At 40.5% G+C, this 17659-nt stretch overlaps 1 protein-coding gene across 7 annotated transcripts in view; it reads left to right on the plus strand.

Annotated features, from left to right (window-relative positions):
• The first annotated feature begins 10782 nt into the window (after window positions 1-10782).
• LOC133111320 (NACHT, LRR and PYD domains-containing protein 12-like) overlaps window positions 10783-17659 on the plus strand; it is a 212159-nt gene continuing 205282 nt past the window's right edge. For 3 of the 7 annotated variants that reach the window (XM_061221536.1, XM_061221542.1, XM_061221541.1), the window contains exons 1-5: window positions 10783-10870; window positions 13587-13639; window positions 15274-16056; window positions 16338-16384; window positions 17303-17339. In XM_061221536.1, coding sequence (XP_061077520.1) covers window positions 15360-16056; window positions 16338-16384; window positions 17303-17339 — 781 coding nt within the window. In that variant the 5' untranslated portion in view covers window positions 10783-10870; window positions 13587-13639; window positions 15274-15359. Of the gene's footprint in view, window positions 10871-13225; window positions 13240-13548; window positions 13640-15086; window positions 15128-15273; window positions 16057-16337; window positions 16385-17302; window positions 17340-17659 lie in introns of those variants that run through there. The other 4 variants (XM_061221537.1, XM_061221540.1, XM_061221538.1 and 1 more) reach the window with 4 other exon arrangements.

The raw sequence follows: 17659 nt of genomic DNA on the forward strand, positions 1-17659 counted from the left end.
AGACAGTGAAACGGGTGCATGGGGGTTGGACCCAAAATGCACGACTCAGAAACAATAATAGGATAAAGTCCCGTCAGGGCTTTATTTGGGACGAATCCCAGGAGCGTAGTTACAATAAGCAAAGTCCATACACGTAGATCCAGCCAAACAGACAATAAACAAACAAAAAGCACAGTGCCGAGGGAAGAGGCAAACTCGTAGTCGGTAGACATGTAGGGAGGTCCGGTAGCAGGAGAGCTGTCAGCAGGGCAGAAGTACAGGCGGACGGCAGGCAGAGTCGTAGTCGAGGGCGATGCGGAAGTCGAAACCATGAAACAATCAGCGAGGCAAAAGTACAAAGACGGTAGGCGAGGACGTGGTCAAAAACAAGCGGTGGTCAACAAAACAGAAATCAATAAACAATGGTCGGTAAACAGGCTTGGATCGTAACGTGTAATCAATAACAGTAATGCTCAAGAGTTGCTTTGGAGTTCAAGAGGCAGACAATTTCACAGTGAACAGTAGTGCGACTGGGATATAAATGCAGGTGTAGACAGGTGTAGACAATTAGTTAGAGCGTAGCAAGGAAATGGAAAACAGGTGCGATGGATGACAAGTTTAACAAGGTAATTAGTAATCGTTAGTAATAAACCTATCATGCCCTAGCATTAGTAAATTAGTAAATGACATGCATGAGAAACGTAAGGTAACATGAACACATGATTAGTTTGTTAGTTCTACCCAATCCTGATCTAGCGTTAGTAGTTTTAGTAAATAGACAAATGGAAACAATTTGGGAGTGAATGACAGAAAGAGAGAGAGAGAAAAGGCGGAAGGTAAGGTTTGCGGAAAGACATGTAAAAGTGTATGTTTAAACAGTAACCAGTCTCCGTAACAATAAACATAATTCAAAACATAACACAAAACGAAACTAAGACGATAACCACTCAACATAACAAGGTAATATAATCGTAACGAAACATAACTAGACATGACGAGAAAATAAATCGTAACAAGAAATAAACTAAACAACATGACGAACCTAGACTAACATAATACATGATAAGACAATACAAGACTAAGACAAAATGAATAAACATAAAACATGGCGAGACAGACCTGAAACACAGACAGAGAGCAGATAGAACGGTTGATCACTGGCACAGCCAGCTATTCCTCCCTGTAATCAAACACAGAAATTTCGTTTTAGCTTAAGGCTAACAACAATGGGAACGTTTCATGTTTATTTCACTAGCTAACGTCAGAGACAGCCACCTAGCTCCTAGTCCAGGCGCTCGTCCTCTCTCACCCAGATTACTGTAACTCCATCCTAGCTGGTCTACTGGCTTGCCCCTCCAGCTGGTCCAGAATGCTGCAGCCCACCTGACCGCCAGGCAGCCCAGGTTGGCTCATGTCACCCCACTGTTCATTGCCCTCCACTGGCTGCCTATTGCTGCACACACGCATCTGCTTCAAGGCACTAGTGTTTGCATTCAGGGCTGCTAAGGGGACTGCCCCCTGTACATCCAGACTTCACTCCCACTGTACACTCTAGGCCAGCTCTGGACACCTTGTCATTAGGACACCCCTCATTAGGTGGTCGGGTTGCAGGTTCAGGCCTGTTCTGGTTCCTCCGTGGTGGAATGGCCTACCACTGTCAGAACAGCGGAGAAGTGAAATAATATCGATAGACAATTTAGCTTGTGGTATATATTATAAAACATATCTTTCATTTTTTATATTTTATTTTTTACCCAGGGATGTCTGTTGTGTCTCAGGCAGCACATGGCTTCACGCGCACACACACACACACACACACACACACAGACTCACTCTGTTCTGCTGTTTCTACAGTGTAGACCATGGAGGAGCAAACAGGACCAAACCAGGACCCAGGAAATGTGAGTTTTTATTGAGACAGTACACTTTCCGTAGATACACACTCTGCTGTTAGTCAGTGAGTGCTGTTACACACACAAACAGAAACACATATACAGAAACACACAGATACTACCACAGCTCTTTCTCTGTCATAATGTGGTGAGTATTAATAATGATAATTCATGTCATTGATGGTGTACAGATGGCTGTCAGCTCACACTGGATCCAAATACAGTGAACAGATACCTCTCTCTGTCTGAGGGGAACAGGAAGGTGACACACACGTGGGGGGCAAAGCAGCCATATCCTGATCATCCAGAGAGATTTGAATCTAAGCTCCAGGTTGTGTGCAGAGAGAGTGCATGTGAGCACTGTTACGGGGAGGCTGAGTACAGTGTGTCGAAGGGGGGATTGGTTTGTATAGCAGTGACATATAGAGGAACTGGCAGGAAAGGATGGGACTGTGAATTTGGAGAGAATAAAAACTCCTGGAGTCTGAGGTGCTTCAAACACAGATACTCTGTGTGGCACAACGAGAACCCAACACCCATACATGCCGCCCCCTCCCCTTACCGTAGAGCAGGAGGGTGTAGGAGTGTGTGTGTACAGGGTAGGAGAGTATGTGGACCGTCTGGCCAGCACCGTGTCCTTCTACAGCGTCTCAGACTCTGACTCACTGACCCTGCTGCACAGATTCCACACACACATTACTCAACACACAACCCTCTGTGCTGGATTTGGAGTGAAGTACTCTTCAGTGTCCCTCTGCCAACTGGAGTAAACACACACACACACACTCACACACACACAGAAATGTTTCAAATAAATCAAAAAAGAACATGAGAAAAAAGACCCCAACATGGTCCAAACACAAAACACAAGCCACCTAAACTACTACATTACATTACATTACGTGGCATTTAGCAGACGCTCTTATCCAGAGCGACGTACAACAAAGTGCAAATCAATCACAACTACAAACATAGCATACAAAAATAATCCGTTAATTAATCAATCAAAAACAACCTGCCTGACCTGCCAACACACAATAGAAACAGAAATGTTTAACTGAACAGAAAATATGCCACACTTGAACACTGAACAGAAAGTATGCTAAACAAATAAAACACAGAGGTCTAAAAAGGAGTATCTTGAACAAAGCTCTCTTAAAACAGTGACTTTTCCGAAACTGCTGAGGCGGCTAAATGTATTAATTTAATGTAATGTAATGTAATGTAATGTAATGCAATGTAATGTAATTTAGACCAGGTGAAAATAGCTGCACATAATTGCCAATTAGTTAATTGGTAAATTGGCTGCACCTGTCAGAGCCAGCCACAAGCATGCAGGGACACCAGTGTAAGGGAGCATAACACCCCCGCCCAGGGTTCGCAATTAACGGGGGCTTTGGGCAAAAAATGTCCTCAAAAATTGTTAAAAATGCCCTAGAAATTTTAATTTAATTATTATTTATTATATATATATTTTTTTACATACGTTAGGCAAATGTTTACCCAACATTATGTTACCAAACAAAGAAAAGAATAGAACACTTCAATACCACAATGAACAGTGAAAGACATGGTTAGTAATCCCTATTTGCGGTGCTTAGTAACCACAACAAGAAGGGTGATGATCGTCAGATATTTTATTGGAAAGCTTGCTGGGAGACAGCAAAAATGACTGAAAAGAGCCGTGGCCCTGGATGTTTTTGTTGCAAGTGTGGTTAAAAAAAAGACCAGGTGAGCCGACAGCTAAGCAGGAGTAGGCCTAGGCTATGTGTGGCAGAAACTATATGGGTTGATTCCTGTCAGTGCAGAAGTGGAACTGGACCCTCTCGCTTTTTTTGGTGGAGGGTAATTCAACTTGGCAGCGCTCTCCTGCTAGACAAACAAGCAATCCTCTTTCGGATAAAACAAAACGACTAACTGCCTAAATAATTGGAATCCGCCAAAAGAAAAAGACAAGAAACCTCTTATTTTCCATTCGGATTAAAACGTGCATTTTCACTGTGGAAGACCTGGAGAAATTCATTGACGAGTTCTTTTATCGGGACAAAATGGAACGCTCACCTGCCAACAGAAACCAGCAAGCCTTCAAAGAGAAAGAAGGCTGTACTCACTTCTATTAACAAAAAACTAGATGTCCTTGGTTTACTTCATCAAGAGATAAAAGAGCTGCGTGCTAGCCTTGAGTACACTCACCACCAGATTGACACACTTCAAAAAGACAACAGCGAACTCCAAACGACGGTAAAAACTCTCTCTAGCCAAATGGATTATGTCTTGAAAGAAAATAAAACTATCAAAGAAACCATCATCGACATACAAAGCAGAAGCATGCGTGAATTTAATATTCTCAGGGATTCCAGAAACTACACCGGACAATCCAGAAGCATTAATTAAAGACTTAAACTCCAACCGGACATCATCAACAACATTACTTTCCACCGCGTCCACCAACTTGGCGCACGCAAAGACCGCGGTCCCCGTGCGATTGTTGCTAAATTCGAACACCATAAGCAAAAGGAATTCGTAAAAAGCAAAGGACGAGAACTAAGAGGCACAAAGTTTGGTCTAAATGATCAGTTCCCCCGGCAAATAAATGAGCGCCACAAAATATTGTGGCCAATATTTAAAAAACATAGAGATCAGGGCAAGCGTGTCTCCCTTGTGGTGGACAAACTGTACATTGATGGACATTTATTTTGAGACTGCGACACCACACCTTGGCTTTTTAAAAATATTTAAAGGTTTGCAATGACCCAAAAATCATAACCTCCAAACGTGCCTAGCCTATTCCATTACTGGTAGCATTCGGTGTTATCTGTACTATGGACACTCCACTGTTCTCTCCTTTTGTTCTTTTTCTTTTAATTTGTTATTTTTCTTTTCTCTCCTTTCATTCACTCTCACTAAAACACACATGCACACACAGCTCTTTGTCTCTCATGCATTGTCTGATGTTTGTCTATCAAATTCATAAGCTGAAATATCCGTGGGATTAGTTCACAGGCAAAGAAAGTTAAAATTCTAAATCACCTCACCGACTTGCATGCAGACATATGCCTCATACAAGAAACTCACCTAACGGACTCTGAGTCTCAGAAGTTAAAATCCTCACAATTCATTCAGGTTTTCTCATCTACCTACAACTCCAAGAAAAGAGGCGTATCTATTCTAATAAACAAAAGAATACCATTAATCCATAATGCAACAATCACTGATCCTGAAGGAAGATATGTTATCATCAATGCCTCCATTAATAGCAACAATATCACCATTGCAAACATATATGGCCCCAATGTTGATGATCCTACTTTCTTTCAAAAAGACCCAGTTCCTAATACAAAGACTTAGACATGACAATTTTGAACACAATAACAAATCAAGTAAATATCTGGCAAACCAACTCAAGCGGAACAAAGACAAATCTCTTATCTCAGTCATAAAGAACTCAGCAGGGGAACCCGTGACCACACCCACTGAGATTAACAATACATTCCGGGAATTTTACAACAAATTATATACCTCGGATCACGAACCAAATTTAGTAGATACCCACTCCTTTCTTAACCATGTAGACCTACCTCGTCTTAATGAAAAACTAGCAGTTGAACTAGATGCACCCCTAACACTGGAAGAATTTGATAAAGCAATTAACCAGATGCCTAACAATAAAGCACCAGGACCTGATGGTTTCCCAGCTGAGTTCTTTAAGCACTTCTGGAACACAATCTCACCACTCTTCTTCAGAATGACAGTTGACATCAAACTAAACTCAAAAATACCACCGCACATGAACACAGCCCTCCTCTCAGTATTACTGAAGCGTCATAAAGACCCAACCCTATGTTCCAGCTACCGCCCCCTGTCGCTCATCAACACCGATCTCAAAATTATCAGTAAAGCACTAGCCACCCGAATTGAAATGGTTACCTCATCACTAATCCATCCAGATCAAACCGGATTTATCAAAGGAAGACACTCTTCAAACAATATGCGTAGACTTTTCAATTTAATTCATACATCAAATCAAAACAAAACTAAAACAATCATCGCTTCACTAGATGCAGAAAGGGCATTTGACAGAGTAAATTGGACATTCCTGTTTAAAACACAAAAAAAAATTGGCTTTGGAGAATCGTTTATTCACTGGATAAAAATATTATATAATTCACCAATGGCCACAGTTTCTACTAACGGACTAACATCACCAAGTTTCACACTGCACAGAGGGACCAGGCAAGGATGCCCACTCTCACCAGCTTTATTCGCCTTGTTTATTGAACCACTAGCTGCTGCAATACATCAAAACGATAAAATAAAGGGAATCCATTTAAAGGGAGTTCATTAAACACCATCACAACTAAATTTTATTGGAAAAATAAAACTCCCCAGATCAAACTTTCTACCTTACAGAACCTCAAAACTCAAGGAGGACTGGAAGCCCCAAACTTTTATCAATACTATTTGGCAAACCAGCTAAACTACATCACAAACTGGATTCATCCCAACCAACAGGACAACCCATGGATAGAAATAGGACAATCAGAATGTAAAGAAATTTCCATCTCCGATCTACCATTCCTCGGTGCCTCTGTAAAATGCCACAACTGCTTCAAAAACACTGTCATTTCAACAACTCTGAATGCCTGGTGGAAAATTAACAAAATCTTTAAATTCACAATGACCCCATGCAAATACACTCCAATATGACACAATCCTGACTTCTTGATTAACAAAACACTACTCTCCTTCACCTCATGGAAACAAAAAGGTATCACACATCTTCAACACATCTTTCAGGATGGCACCTTCATCTCCTTCCAGGATTTGGTCCATAAGTATAATATTGGGAAAGAGCAATACCAGTACTTTCAATTAAAATCTGTTTTAAAATATAAAATTAAAATAATGAACAACTACTTACAACCACCTCCGCTAATGGATGAAATTAATAAAATAATCAACACCAAAAAAATTATCTCCAAATTATACAAACTAATATCAACCACAGACCTAACAATATCCCTCCCCATCCAAGCCTGGGAAAAAGACTTATCACTCAGCTACAATTCAGACTTCTGGACTCAAATCTGTCACCTTCACGATGACCACAAATACTAACCTGCAACTAATACAATACAAGGTAATTCACAGAACTCATATCAATTCACCAAAAGATGTTAAACATGGGATTTGTGGACTTGCACTCACTGCTCTTTGAATACCCCAGATAATTACTTCCACTCGACCTGGCTCTGCCCGCCAACTCACCATTTCTGGAAACAAGTCACAAACCAAATATCTCTCATTATGAGCTGTAGCATCCCACTCTGTCCATCCCTACTAGGAGGTCTGTCTACTAGGAGACCTCTCAACAATCAACCCACCAAATCAAAATACCAAACCCATACTCATTGCCCTAGCTATCGCCAAGAAAACCATCCTCTTAAACTTGAAAACAAGACACAAAATAAACATAACACATTGGTCTAATCTACTCAAAGAACACATATCCATGGAACTAATTTCACACCAGCGCCAAAGCTCACACATGGCAAACATTTGGGGTCCTTTCATAAAATCATTCAATTTGCCTGTGGACTAACCCCCCAACACCCAACCTATCCGACATATACTCACATACTCTAGAAACACTATCCATGCAATGCCATATCCTAATCCAACCCATCCATTTTTATTTTATTTTATTTTTTCCCCATCGTTACTTTTATTAACATTACTTTTGCTCCCCTTCTCTCCCTTTTTCCATACTATCCATTCAAGGCTCCAATCAACAACCACCCACTTGTCCACCTGTCTGTTTGTCTGTTCATCTTCCTGTCTGTCTGCCCGTTGGTCTGCGTGTTCATATGTATACACAAGTCACTCTTTCCACACTTTGTAATTCTTTTTATTATTATTCTTTATTTCTTTTTTTTTTTTTTTCATTTATTGTTATTTTTAGTGACTCTGTCTGTTTTGTTTTACCCTCCCCTCAAAGGCTTCATACTGTTTTCTTCCTTCGCTCTCTCCCTCTCCCTCTCCCTCTCCCTCCCCTCTCTCTCTCTCTGAAATTTACCAATGTATATATGTTTGTTTTTGTATTATTAAAAATAAAGTTGACCTCACAAGAGGGGGGGGGGGGGTGGTGGTGGGAATAAAAAACAAACAAACAATACAACCTGCATCATTTTACTTTTACCTACGTTTGTGCATGGCAATGAAAATGAATAGGGTCCCCTGGGGAACAGATCTTCCCACACATACATGGTGAATCGGAGAAACAGAACAATGGTTTAATCTCGGCCCTTTACACATTTCTCCTTAGAGCCTCTAACCCTTGGCAATCCAATCAATTTGGGACAAAGATCTATCTGAGAAGGGATGGGATGAGATTGGGATACCATTTAGAGCAATACTTCATGTGTATCTAAAAATCCTGAGCATCAGATCATACATTAAATCTTTCTTCACAGGAAAAAAAAAAAAAAAAATGTTGTATTTCCATTTAAATACTTGTATTACAACAGTAGCTAGAGGAATGTTTTAGGGATGACAATTCCAGCCTAATTATTGAGTTCATCAGAGGTTTTCATTTTGAGGTAATGAATCAATCAATGAATACTGCTAGGTGCTTGAAGAATGGAGGTCGGCAGAATGTCTTTCCCTAAATGTGTCCGTGATAACTACACATGCCAACATTTCAGCCGTTGTGCTTATGTATTAGTTTTCAATTGAACGCACTGAACTATGAATCAATTTAAAAAATATGCTTTTTCAGTCTCATGTTTACTAATGACTTGACCAATTTGAACCAGCACTCAAAACACACAGTCCCAGCACTGGGCTGTAAGACCCTGAGTGTTGAATGACTACATGAGCAGTGTGCCTGCAACAGTGCTGCAGTGATTGATGTTTTTTAATGCTAGGCATGTTTAATAATCTTTTATCATAAAGTGTTAGTGCCCCCAAAATGTGTCAAGCCTGAGTGATGGACTGGAGAGAACACAGAAGGTTGGTGGTTCAATCCCCGGTGTAGCCACAATAAGTTCTGCACAGCTGTTTGGCCCTTGAGCAAGGCCCTTAACCCCACATTGCTCCAGGGGGGATAGTATCCTGCTTATTCTCATCAACTGTAAGTCACTTTGAATAAAAGCATCTGCAAAATGAATTGTAATGTACAAATATCATAGGGGTGATATGTGCATGTTTATGTTTTATATATGTAAAGTATGAATTGTGAATGTGAAATAGATCTTTTGGGTTTTTTTATTCAGTCGGGTCTTTCTGATGCAATACAATTTTCTCCTTTGGGAGACAGTAAAGTTGACCTCAATCTTAAAAGTCCCATATTGTGGAAAATTACATTTCCCTTGCTATTATTATAAAGGAGTTGAAGGTGGATTATAAACCCTGTGAAAGTATGAAAACACACAGTCCCCAAATAAATCCACACAATCCGTATGAAGAAAATGTGCATTTAAATGAACCGTTTGGAATTCTGTGAAGATGTGACATCACAACAATGCATTCAGTTGCCTTAGCTCGGCCCACCTTGTAGTGAGAACAAATCCAAGTGCTTGGAACTTTTAAAAATGTTAATGCATATTATCATAGCACCCACTTGGCTGAGGGGTACAGCCAAAAGAATAATGTGAAGAATGTTGAGTCAAAGAAAATTTGACAAATTAAATAGTAGGTATTTTGGGGAGACTATAGGGTGAAGTCAGGTAAATTGGGCGTCTTTACATTTTAAGATTTAATAGGCATTCACTGCAAACAATCTCTAACTGTTGCCACAACAGTATTTGATTTTACTGGTATCACATTGGTGAAGCAAACCACCTCCCTAACAGTTGCATGCCCCGACATGCAACTGTTTGGGAGAAATGCCCTTTTTAACATTTGTCTGATGAAACAGATCCCTGCAAGAACAATGATAGCGATACTTGAATTAACTTTCGTATTTATTTGCAAAGAAATTACAGAAAGTGAGAAAGCTTACCGGCTTTTTGATTTGAATCAGACATAGTAAGACTCTTATACACACTTTTCCAGAAGGGGAATACAATATAATATAATAATAATATATCCAGAAGACTAATATTGTGCACAATAATGGATTGAGTTTCATTATTTATTGTGTCATGATTGTTTTTGTATTTTCACACAATTGTATTGTATTGTATATTGTACAAGTGATTAAACCTGAATGAGAAAAATATTAAACATTCGCTGTTATCTGTTTATTGCTGTGGGATGTATTGAACTCTTGTGCCACAGTGGTACTTATTTAATATTCTGGATGGGCTCAATATCAGTATATCAGGATGGGGCGAAAATCTGCACAGTTGAATTACCTTGGAATCATTCTAGATTAAGATCTGTCTTTTAAAAAGCATGTTAAAAAGGTGGCCAACATTATCAAATTCAACCTGACTAACTTTAGACAAAAGACCATACCAGAGGCAGCTAACCTCTTTATGCATGCAATGGTCTTCTCCCACATAGCATACTGTTTTACAAGCAGGTCACAAGCAAGCATGACAACTCTAAAACCAATTGAGTCCCTTTACAAACAGACCATAAAAACACTTGACCGAAAGGCCAATAGCTATTACCATTGCTATATAGTACAAAAGTACAATGTATTTTGATAGTTTTAAACATTTAACAGATGCTTGCCTCATCTTTAAGGTCTTACATGGGCTTGCACCTCCCCTACTGAGTTCATAATGCAGAAGGACAGCAGCAGGGCAACAAGGGCAACTACCACAGGGGGCTGTGTTGTACACAGACGTAGCATGTTTGGGCAAACAGTCTTCTCAGTCAGAGCCACCCACCAAGGGAGGCTTGTTCAACTGGCCGGAATGTTGTGTAACTGGTCCTGTAGGTTGATTGACTTGTTCACACAGGCAAGAGTCTTGTGCTTCTAACAAGCTATGGTACAGATGGAGGATGCGGTCACAATTTTGTGGACATGGACATTATTTTAGCCAGAGGTAAATTTTGTCAATTTCTGGTGGTGATTCTTGTTATGTAGTTATTCACCTTTAAATGGGTTTACTAGCCAGCTAGTTAGATACTGTGACTAGGGTTGCCAACCGTACTGGATTCTCCAGGACCGTTTGTCCTGGAAAAAATTATGAAACTAAATGTCCCGGAATCTAAGTATTTTCGAGTGTTGCATACATTGGTATTGCTTAATGAAATGTAGACAGCGTATCCAGTGTCCGTTCCTAAATGTAATGTAACAAATGGTGCAGAGACGTTATTAACCTTCACAAATTACACTCTTTATTTGTGTAATGAAAGAGGAATTGGCACCAAGCACACGGTAGTTGTGCACCACATTCCCTCAGGCTCACATACCCTCGAGAGCGATTGACAATCCGGCTTACTCAGTTTGCCAGCTTTGTATGTGTCCAGGATTTTTACAGGACTGAGGTAACCCTAACTGTGACACGTTTGGGTGATGGCCATCTGCTTGATTTCTTTGTTGAAGTTGTTTGTGGTGAAGTTGCTTACGTTGGATTTTCTAGATTGCTGCAATGTTAATGCAACTAGCTAGCAAGTGAGCTTGCTTGTTATGTCCAACCGTTTTTTCTGGTCAGATTACCTGCGATCTGAAGTCATCTGAACACACTTTAATGTGTGAGGACGGCTGAAAATCCTTAATGTCTAGCTATGATTTGCCTACGTTTAACTACTCAATGCCTCTGTTTCTTCATGGTAGTTAATCTAACAGTTGGTGTACTATAATGTTAAATGCTCCATTGCCTCTGTGTGGTCACTGTTCACACAAGTGTTTGTGATTTACGGTATGTTATTTCAGTGATTTTTATCTGCATTATTTTATTTCTGTGACGGATGTGTTTTTTTTTTTTCTTAATCTCGCCAACCCCAGAGGACATCATTATTTTTTTATTTCAAGTGCAAATTCATTACATTCAGGTGAATCCACTCCGTACCCACCCACCCAAATACCATTATACAAAGATGGACAGACAGACTTGACAAGACTTCAGAGCAAGCAGAAAACTGAAAATGAAAAACACAGGACCTGACAAACACATATTTAAAAGCAGGTGAGAGAGGCTTGCAGATCTGATAGATGTGTCAGTTAACTAACCTCAAACTAATTATTGCAGACAGTATGGCAGGAAGAAATGAGCAGAGAGGAGAGAGGAAGGGAGGAAAGGAAGATAAAAAGGAAGAGAAAAGAAAGCATTTCGGTCATGGAAGAAAGTCTAATCAGTGGATAGAAGAGAGGATGAGAGGAGCACTAGAGGAGTATAGGGAGTCAGTTGAGAGAGGGCTGAAACCAAACACACGCTTTCTGTCGAGAACCACATAACAACGCCTTATCAGTGGCAAAATTGTTGGCACAAGCCATGCTTCTGGTCGAAAACCTCATTTCCCAGAAGACACTGAGACACTTGCTGCATACTTAAAGCTCTTATCTCAGAGAGGGTTCCCCCTTTGGAAAAAAGATGTCCAGCCACTTGCCTTCCAGTTAAATGGTAAATGTCTGCATTTATATAGCGCCTTTATCCAAAGCGCTGTAAATTGATGCAATCGGGGGTTAGGTGTCTTGCTCAGGTACACTTCAACACACCCAGGGCGGGGGGGGATCAAACCAGCAAACCTCCATCTGCCAGATGACTGCTCTTACCTCCTGAGCCAATGCCACCCCAGTATGCCCAGCAAAGCAATATAAGGGTTTTTCAGAATTAAAGGGCCAGGCTGGGTACTACTCTATTAGGTATTTCCTCTGAAGGAATTTTGGATAACTACAGTCCCCTCCAAATGTATTTGAAGAACGAGGTAAATTCCTCAGTTTTTGCTATACACTGAAGACCATTGAGTTTGAGGTCAAAAGATGTACATGAAATGACAGATCCGAATTTCAGCTTTTATTTCCTGGTATTTTCATCTAGCTTTGTTAAACAACTTAGAACATATCACCTTTTGTATCAGAGCAACCCATTTTTAGGTGAGCAAGTATTGGAACATGTGACTGACAGGTGTTTCTTGTTGCCCAGATGTGTTGCCCTGTTAGATTGATTGGATAAACAATAAATGATGAACCAACATGGGACCAGAGAGCTGTCTTTGGGGGAAAAGCAAGCCATTTTGAAGCTTACAATAGAAAGGAAATAAATCGGGGCCATTGCACAAGCATTTGGGATAACTTGTACAACAACTTGGAATGTCTTGAAAAACAAAGAAAGCGCTGGCATACTGAGAAACAGACATCGGACAGGTCGACAAACAGCAGTTGGTGACAGAAACATGAGAGCTGTGAATAAAAACCCCCAAAACATCAGTCAGTGATGTCACAAACAACCTCCACAGGGCAGGGGTGAAGGTATCTCAATCAACTGTTTCAAATAAGTCTTAGAGAGCAGCAATATAGAGTTGAGATGTATACTATTTTTTCCTCCCCAATACCGATTATGATATCTGTACTGAGTACTGACAAATTAAATTTATTTTTCAATTTTTATTTTGGGGCCATCTCAATAGTTAAAGGTACAATAGGTAATTTTGGACTTCTTACAGTCACGAGAGGAATAGCAGCAACAAACACCTTTAAACCACAACTGTAATTTTCTGGTTGTGCTCAACCCTGTTTGCCCATCCTGACTGTGACTTTGCTTTGCCCCTCTGCTCATAGTGGCTCCGTTAATTTCCTGGATTGCATCTTTCCAACAGGACGCGATCCTGGGAGGAGATCTGACCTCTGTTGGGGGCTGGCTTCAAGCTCGGTAAGCTATGGTTACTTCACTCCCCTTCTTAAAACCACTAAAGAGGATTGGAATCACTTACCCATTTCTGTAATTTGCAGAATATCGGCTGTTAAAATGAGTATACTACTAAATATAAACTACATATTCTCAATGACTGCCATCCAACCAACATGCAACTTCAATACTCTAGACTCTTTCAGTTGTTTATTTCAGGGGGTTTTTCCCTTCAAGCTCCTCTTCAGGAGGTGAAATGCATGCTTAATTTTATTAAGGTCTGGTGATTGACTTGGCCAGTCTAAGACCTTAATGAAGTCCTTTGTTGTGCTGGCAATGTGTTTTGGATCTTTGTCTTGCTGCATGATGAAGTTCCTCCCAATTAGTTTGGACGCATGTCTCCGTAAAGTGGCAGACATAATGTTTTTATAGACTTCTGAATTAATCCTGCTGCTACCATCAGTTACTTCATCAGAGCCCACTCCAGAAGCAGCCATGCAACCCCAAGCCATGACACTACCTCCACTATGCTTCATAGAGGAGCTTGTATGTTTTGGATCATGAGCAAATCCCTTCTTTTGCCATACTTTGACCTTTCCATCACTTTGGTTAATCTTGGTCTCATCAGCTCATGAAACATTGTTCCAGAACTTTTGCTGGTCATCTCTGTACTTCTTTGCAAATTGTAATCTTGCCTTCCAATTCTTACTATTGAGGAATAGTAAATGGATGGAATTTATAGAGCGCCTTTATCCAAAGTTCTGTACAATTGATGCTTCTCATTCACCCATTCATACACGCATTCACACAGAGCAATGGCTCAGGAGCATTTGGGGGTTAGGTGTCTTGCTCAGGGACACTTCGACACACCCAGGGTGAGATCGAACAGGCAACCCTCCAACTGTCAGACGACTGCTCTTACTGCGTGAGCCAATGTCGATGAGTGGTTGCATGTTGTGATACAGCCTCTATATTGCTGCTCTCTGTCTTCATCAAACAGTTGATTGAGATACCTTTGTGATGTTGTTTGTTTCGGGGTTTTTCATCACAACTCTCACAATGTTTCTGTCATCAACTACTGCTCATAGCACATTCACAGCAGCCTAATGACAATTAAGACTAAACTAAACAGTAGCTAATGCCTGGGATGTTTGGCCTGTCTTATTGAGTCCAGCATAGCTGTCGCAGGTCGTGAGTGACCTGGAGAGAGCGCAATAGTGGAGCCTTGAATGAGGAATTGGAATCCTTTAGCCTAGGCGACACAATGTCTGGTGGCTTTGGTCAGAGGCTAAAAGCTTGTTTAGCTGTTGGTTGTGATACACATGGCGTGTACCAAGTTCCAGGTTGTTTGGAAGTTCTTCCCGGTTCTCAGTGACTGTGAAGTGAGCTAAACTGCGCAATCGTATCTCGGCCTCACATCCCAGGTTTTATATGGGTTTCAAAATGTATTTTGCCCTCTGTGTGTTTCCAGTGCTACAGTATTGGTTACAGTAGCTTGCGGCCAGCTTGGAGGTGAGTTAAAAAATGTAGTTTCCATTGCCCCTACAATGGTAATAAGTACCTTCTCTAAGATGGTCAGTAATATGCAGGAATTGTACTGGTATTTAAAGGATATTTCACATAATTACTTGATGAAGATTTGCTTTCAATTCCAACAGGTGAGGACCACAGAGAGTAGGCATCTACTCATCTTGGATCAGTCCCTCTCCATTCCTCCATCACAGCTCAGAGTGGAGGCAGTGCCATGGACCACAGTAAGCAGAGCCTTACTGATGTTGGATCACCCCCTACCTCTATCACAGCTCAAAGTGGAGGCAGTGCCATGGACCACAGTAAGCAGAGCCCTACTGATGTGGGATCACCCCCTACCTCTATCACAGCTCAGAGTGGAGGCAGTGCCATGGACCACAGTGAGCAGAGCCCTACTGATGTGGGATCACCCCCTACCTCTATCACAGCTCAGAGTGGAGGCAGTGCCATGGACCACAGTGAGCAGAGCCCTACTGATGTGGGATCACCCCCTATCTCTATCACAGCTCAGAGTGGAGGCAGTGCCATGGACCACAGTGAGCAGAGCCCTACTGATGTGGGATCACCCCCTATCTCTATCACAGCTCAGAGTGGAGGCAGTGCCATGGACCACAGTGAGCAGAGCCCTACTGATGTGGGATCACCCCCTACCTCTATCACAGCTCAGAGTGGAGGCAGTGCCATGGACCACAGTGAGCAGAGCCCTACTGATGTGGGATTGCCCCCTATCTCTATCACAGCTCAGAGTGGAGCCAGTGCCATGGACCACAGTAAGCAGAGCCTTACTGATGTGGGATCACCCCCTATCTCTATCACAGCTCAGAGTGGAGGCACTGCTGCAGTACCAGTGATACATCAATCTACTGTTGAATCAGTGACTGTCAATTATATCTTCCAGTCTGATAACAAAAGTAAGAACGGATTTTAAATTGTATATACTTATGTAATGCAAGCATTGCTCTGTCCCAACATAATCCACACTTCCATACAAACAGTGGCAAAGTTCTTTCAAATTATATTGTGCATGTACTGTATACTTTCCTGAATTTGAGATTGAGAGCACACTTAGATTATATTTCTACACATTTTTTAGTTTATATTTCAAGTAGATAAGCTAGTATATAAGTGTGCAACAAGTGTCTGTTAAAGCTGCAGATGTTTATGCTTGTTAAGCCACCTTACGTCCCGGCAGGTATTACCCCAGGAACTGAGCAGGAGACAGGGCTGGGAGGCACACAGGTATGAAAGTACTTCAAAATACTCTTTCTTTAAAATCTTTAGAACACTTATTTGAAAAGGATTTTAACCCCTTAAGTCTCACCGGCTCAGGGTGTCAGGATGGCAGTTATATATTCTGTATTATGTACTGGACTATATAACAAAATAATGTTTACAGAGAATAAAATATTCTCTAAATTGGCATTTAAAATAGTTCATGTAAAATAATTATTGGATGAAAAAATGACCCTGTTACATTACTAATTTTCATGGTTATTCAATTGCTTTTTCTGCAGACCATTTTTAAATGGTTGGAAATGTGCTAAACCATCCATACACTAATAAGGTATGAATAGGATTTGTTGTACATTTTGTGTAAACAAATTAGAAAAGTGGACAAATATTACTTAATATTTTATCACTGTCGTGGAAATTACACTCACATGGAACAGATGCAGATGTGGAAACATTTTGTGATGTATCTGAATAATAAGAATAATAATAATAATAATAATGTTTTTATATTAAAGGAGTTACATGGTGGTTGAATGCGACACTTGCCAGTTGTCTGTCAGCAACAATAAAACATGTGCATATGTTTTTATTATTCAGCCATTCCAAACATATTTTTCTAAGCCTAAATTTCCATGTTGAAAATAATATGACACATTCAAAACGCTTACTTCTCCAAAACTAAAGAACGGACATACTTTCATCATGTTTGTGTTTCATCAATACCCTGTTGTGCAAATTGCATATACAAACCTAGAAAGTGTGACCAACCACCATGTTAGTCCTTTAATACTCAGTGTTCCATAGGTCAAGAGTATGTCTGTGGTGGGTCATTTGGCCCTTGTGCTGCCAGTTGAATAGCCCTGTTCTATAAGGCTCTGTTTTTGATTTATGCTATTGAATTTTCCTTTTTATGAATTTCCAAAGAAAGACAACCTACAAGGAAACCTGAAGAAAGAAACAAGTAAGTAAATCATTTTTAATCCAAATCTCTTTGTTTAAATAAGATAATCGTGGTGTTTATTAGGTGGGCAACCAGCACAGGTGCATAGGCACTCTATTGTAATCCCTGGTTTTATTGTTATATTTCCATTTTAGTAAATTCTGGCCAAACTGTCTGGATATTTTTGATGAAAACCAACCAGGTGGTAGGTAGATCCTTGCACAGTTTGGACAACCTGCGAGTCATACCTCGATCGACCTCATGGTGGTGGTATAACAAGCCACAATGAGTCCAATTATCAGAAAACTCTGCCATATTGCTAAAGTATATTCATGTAAATC

Source organism: Conger conger, chromosome 15, assembly GCF_963514075.1.
Source record: "Conger conger chromosome 15, fConCon1.1, whole genome shotgun sequence".
Classification (NCBI taxonomy): domain Eukaryota; kingdom Metazoa; phylum Chordata; class Actinopteri; order Anguilliformes; family Congridae; genus Conger; species Conger conger.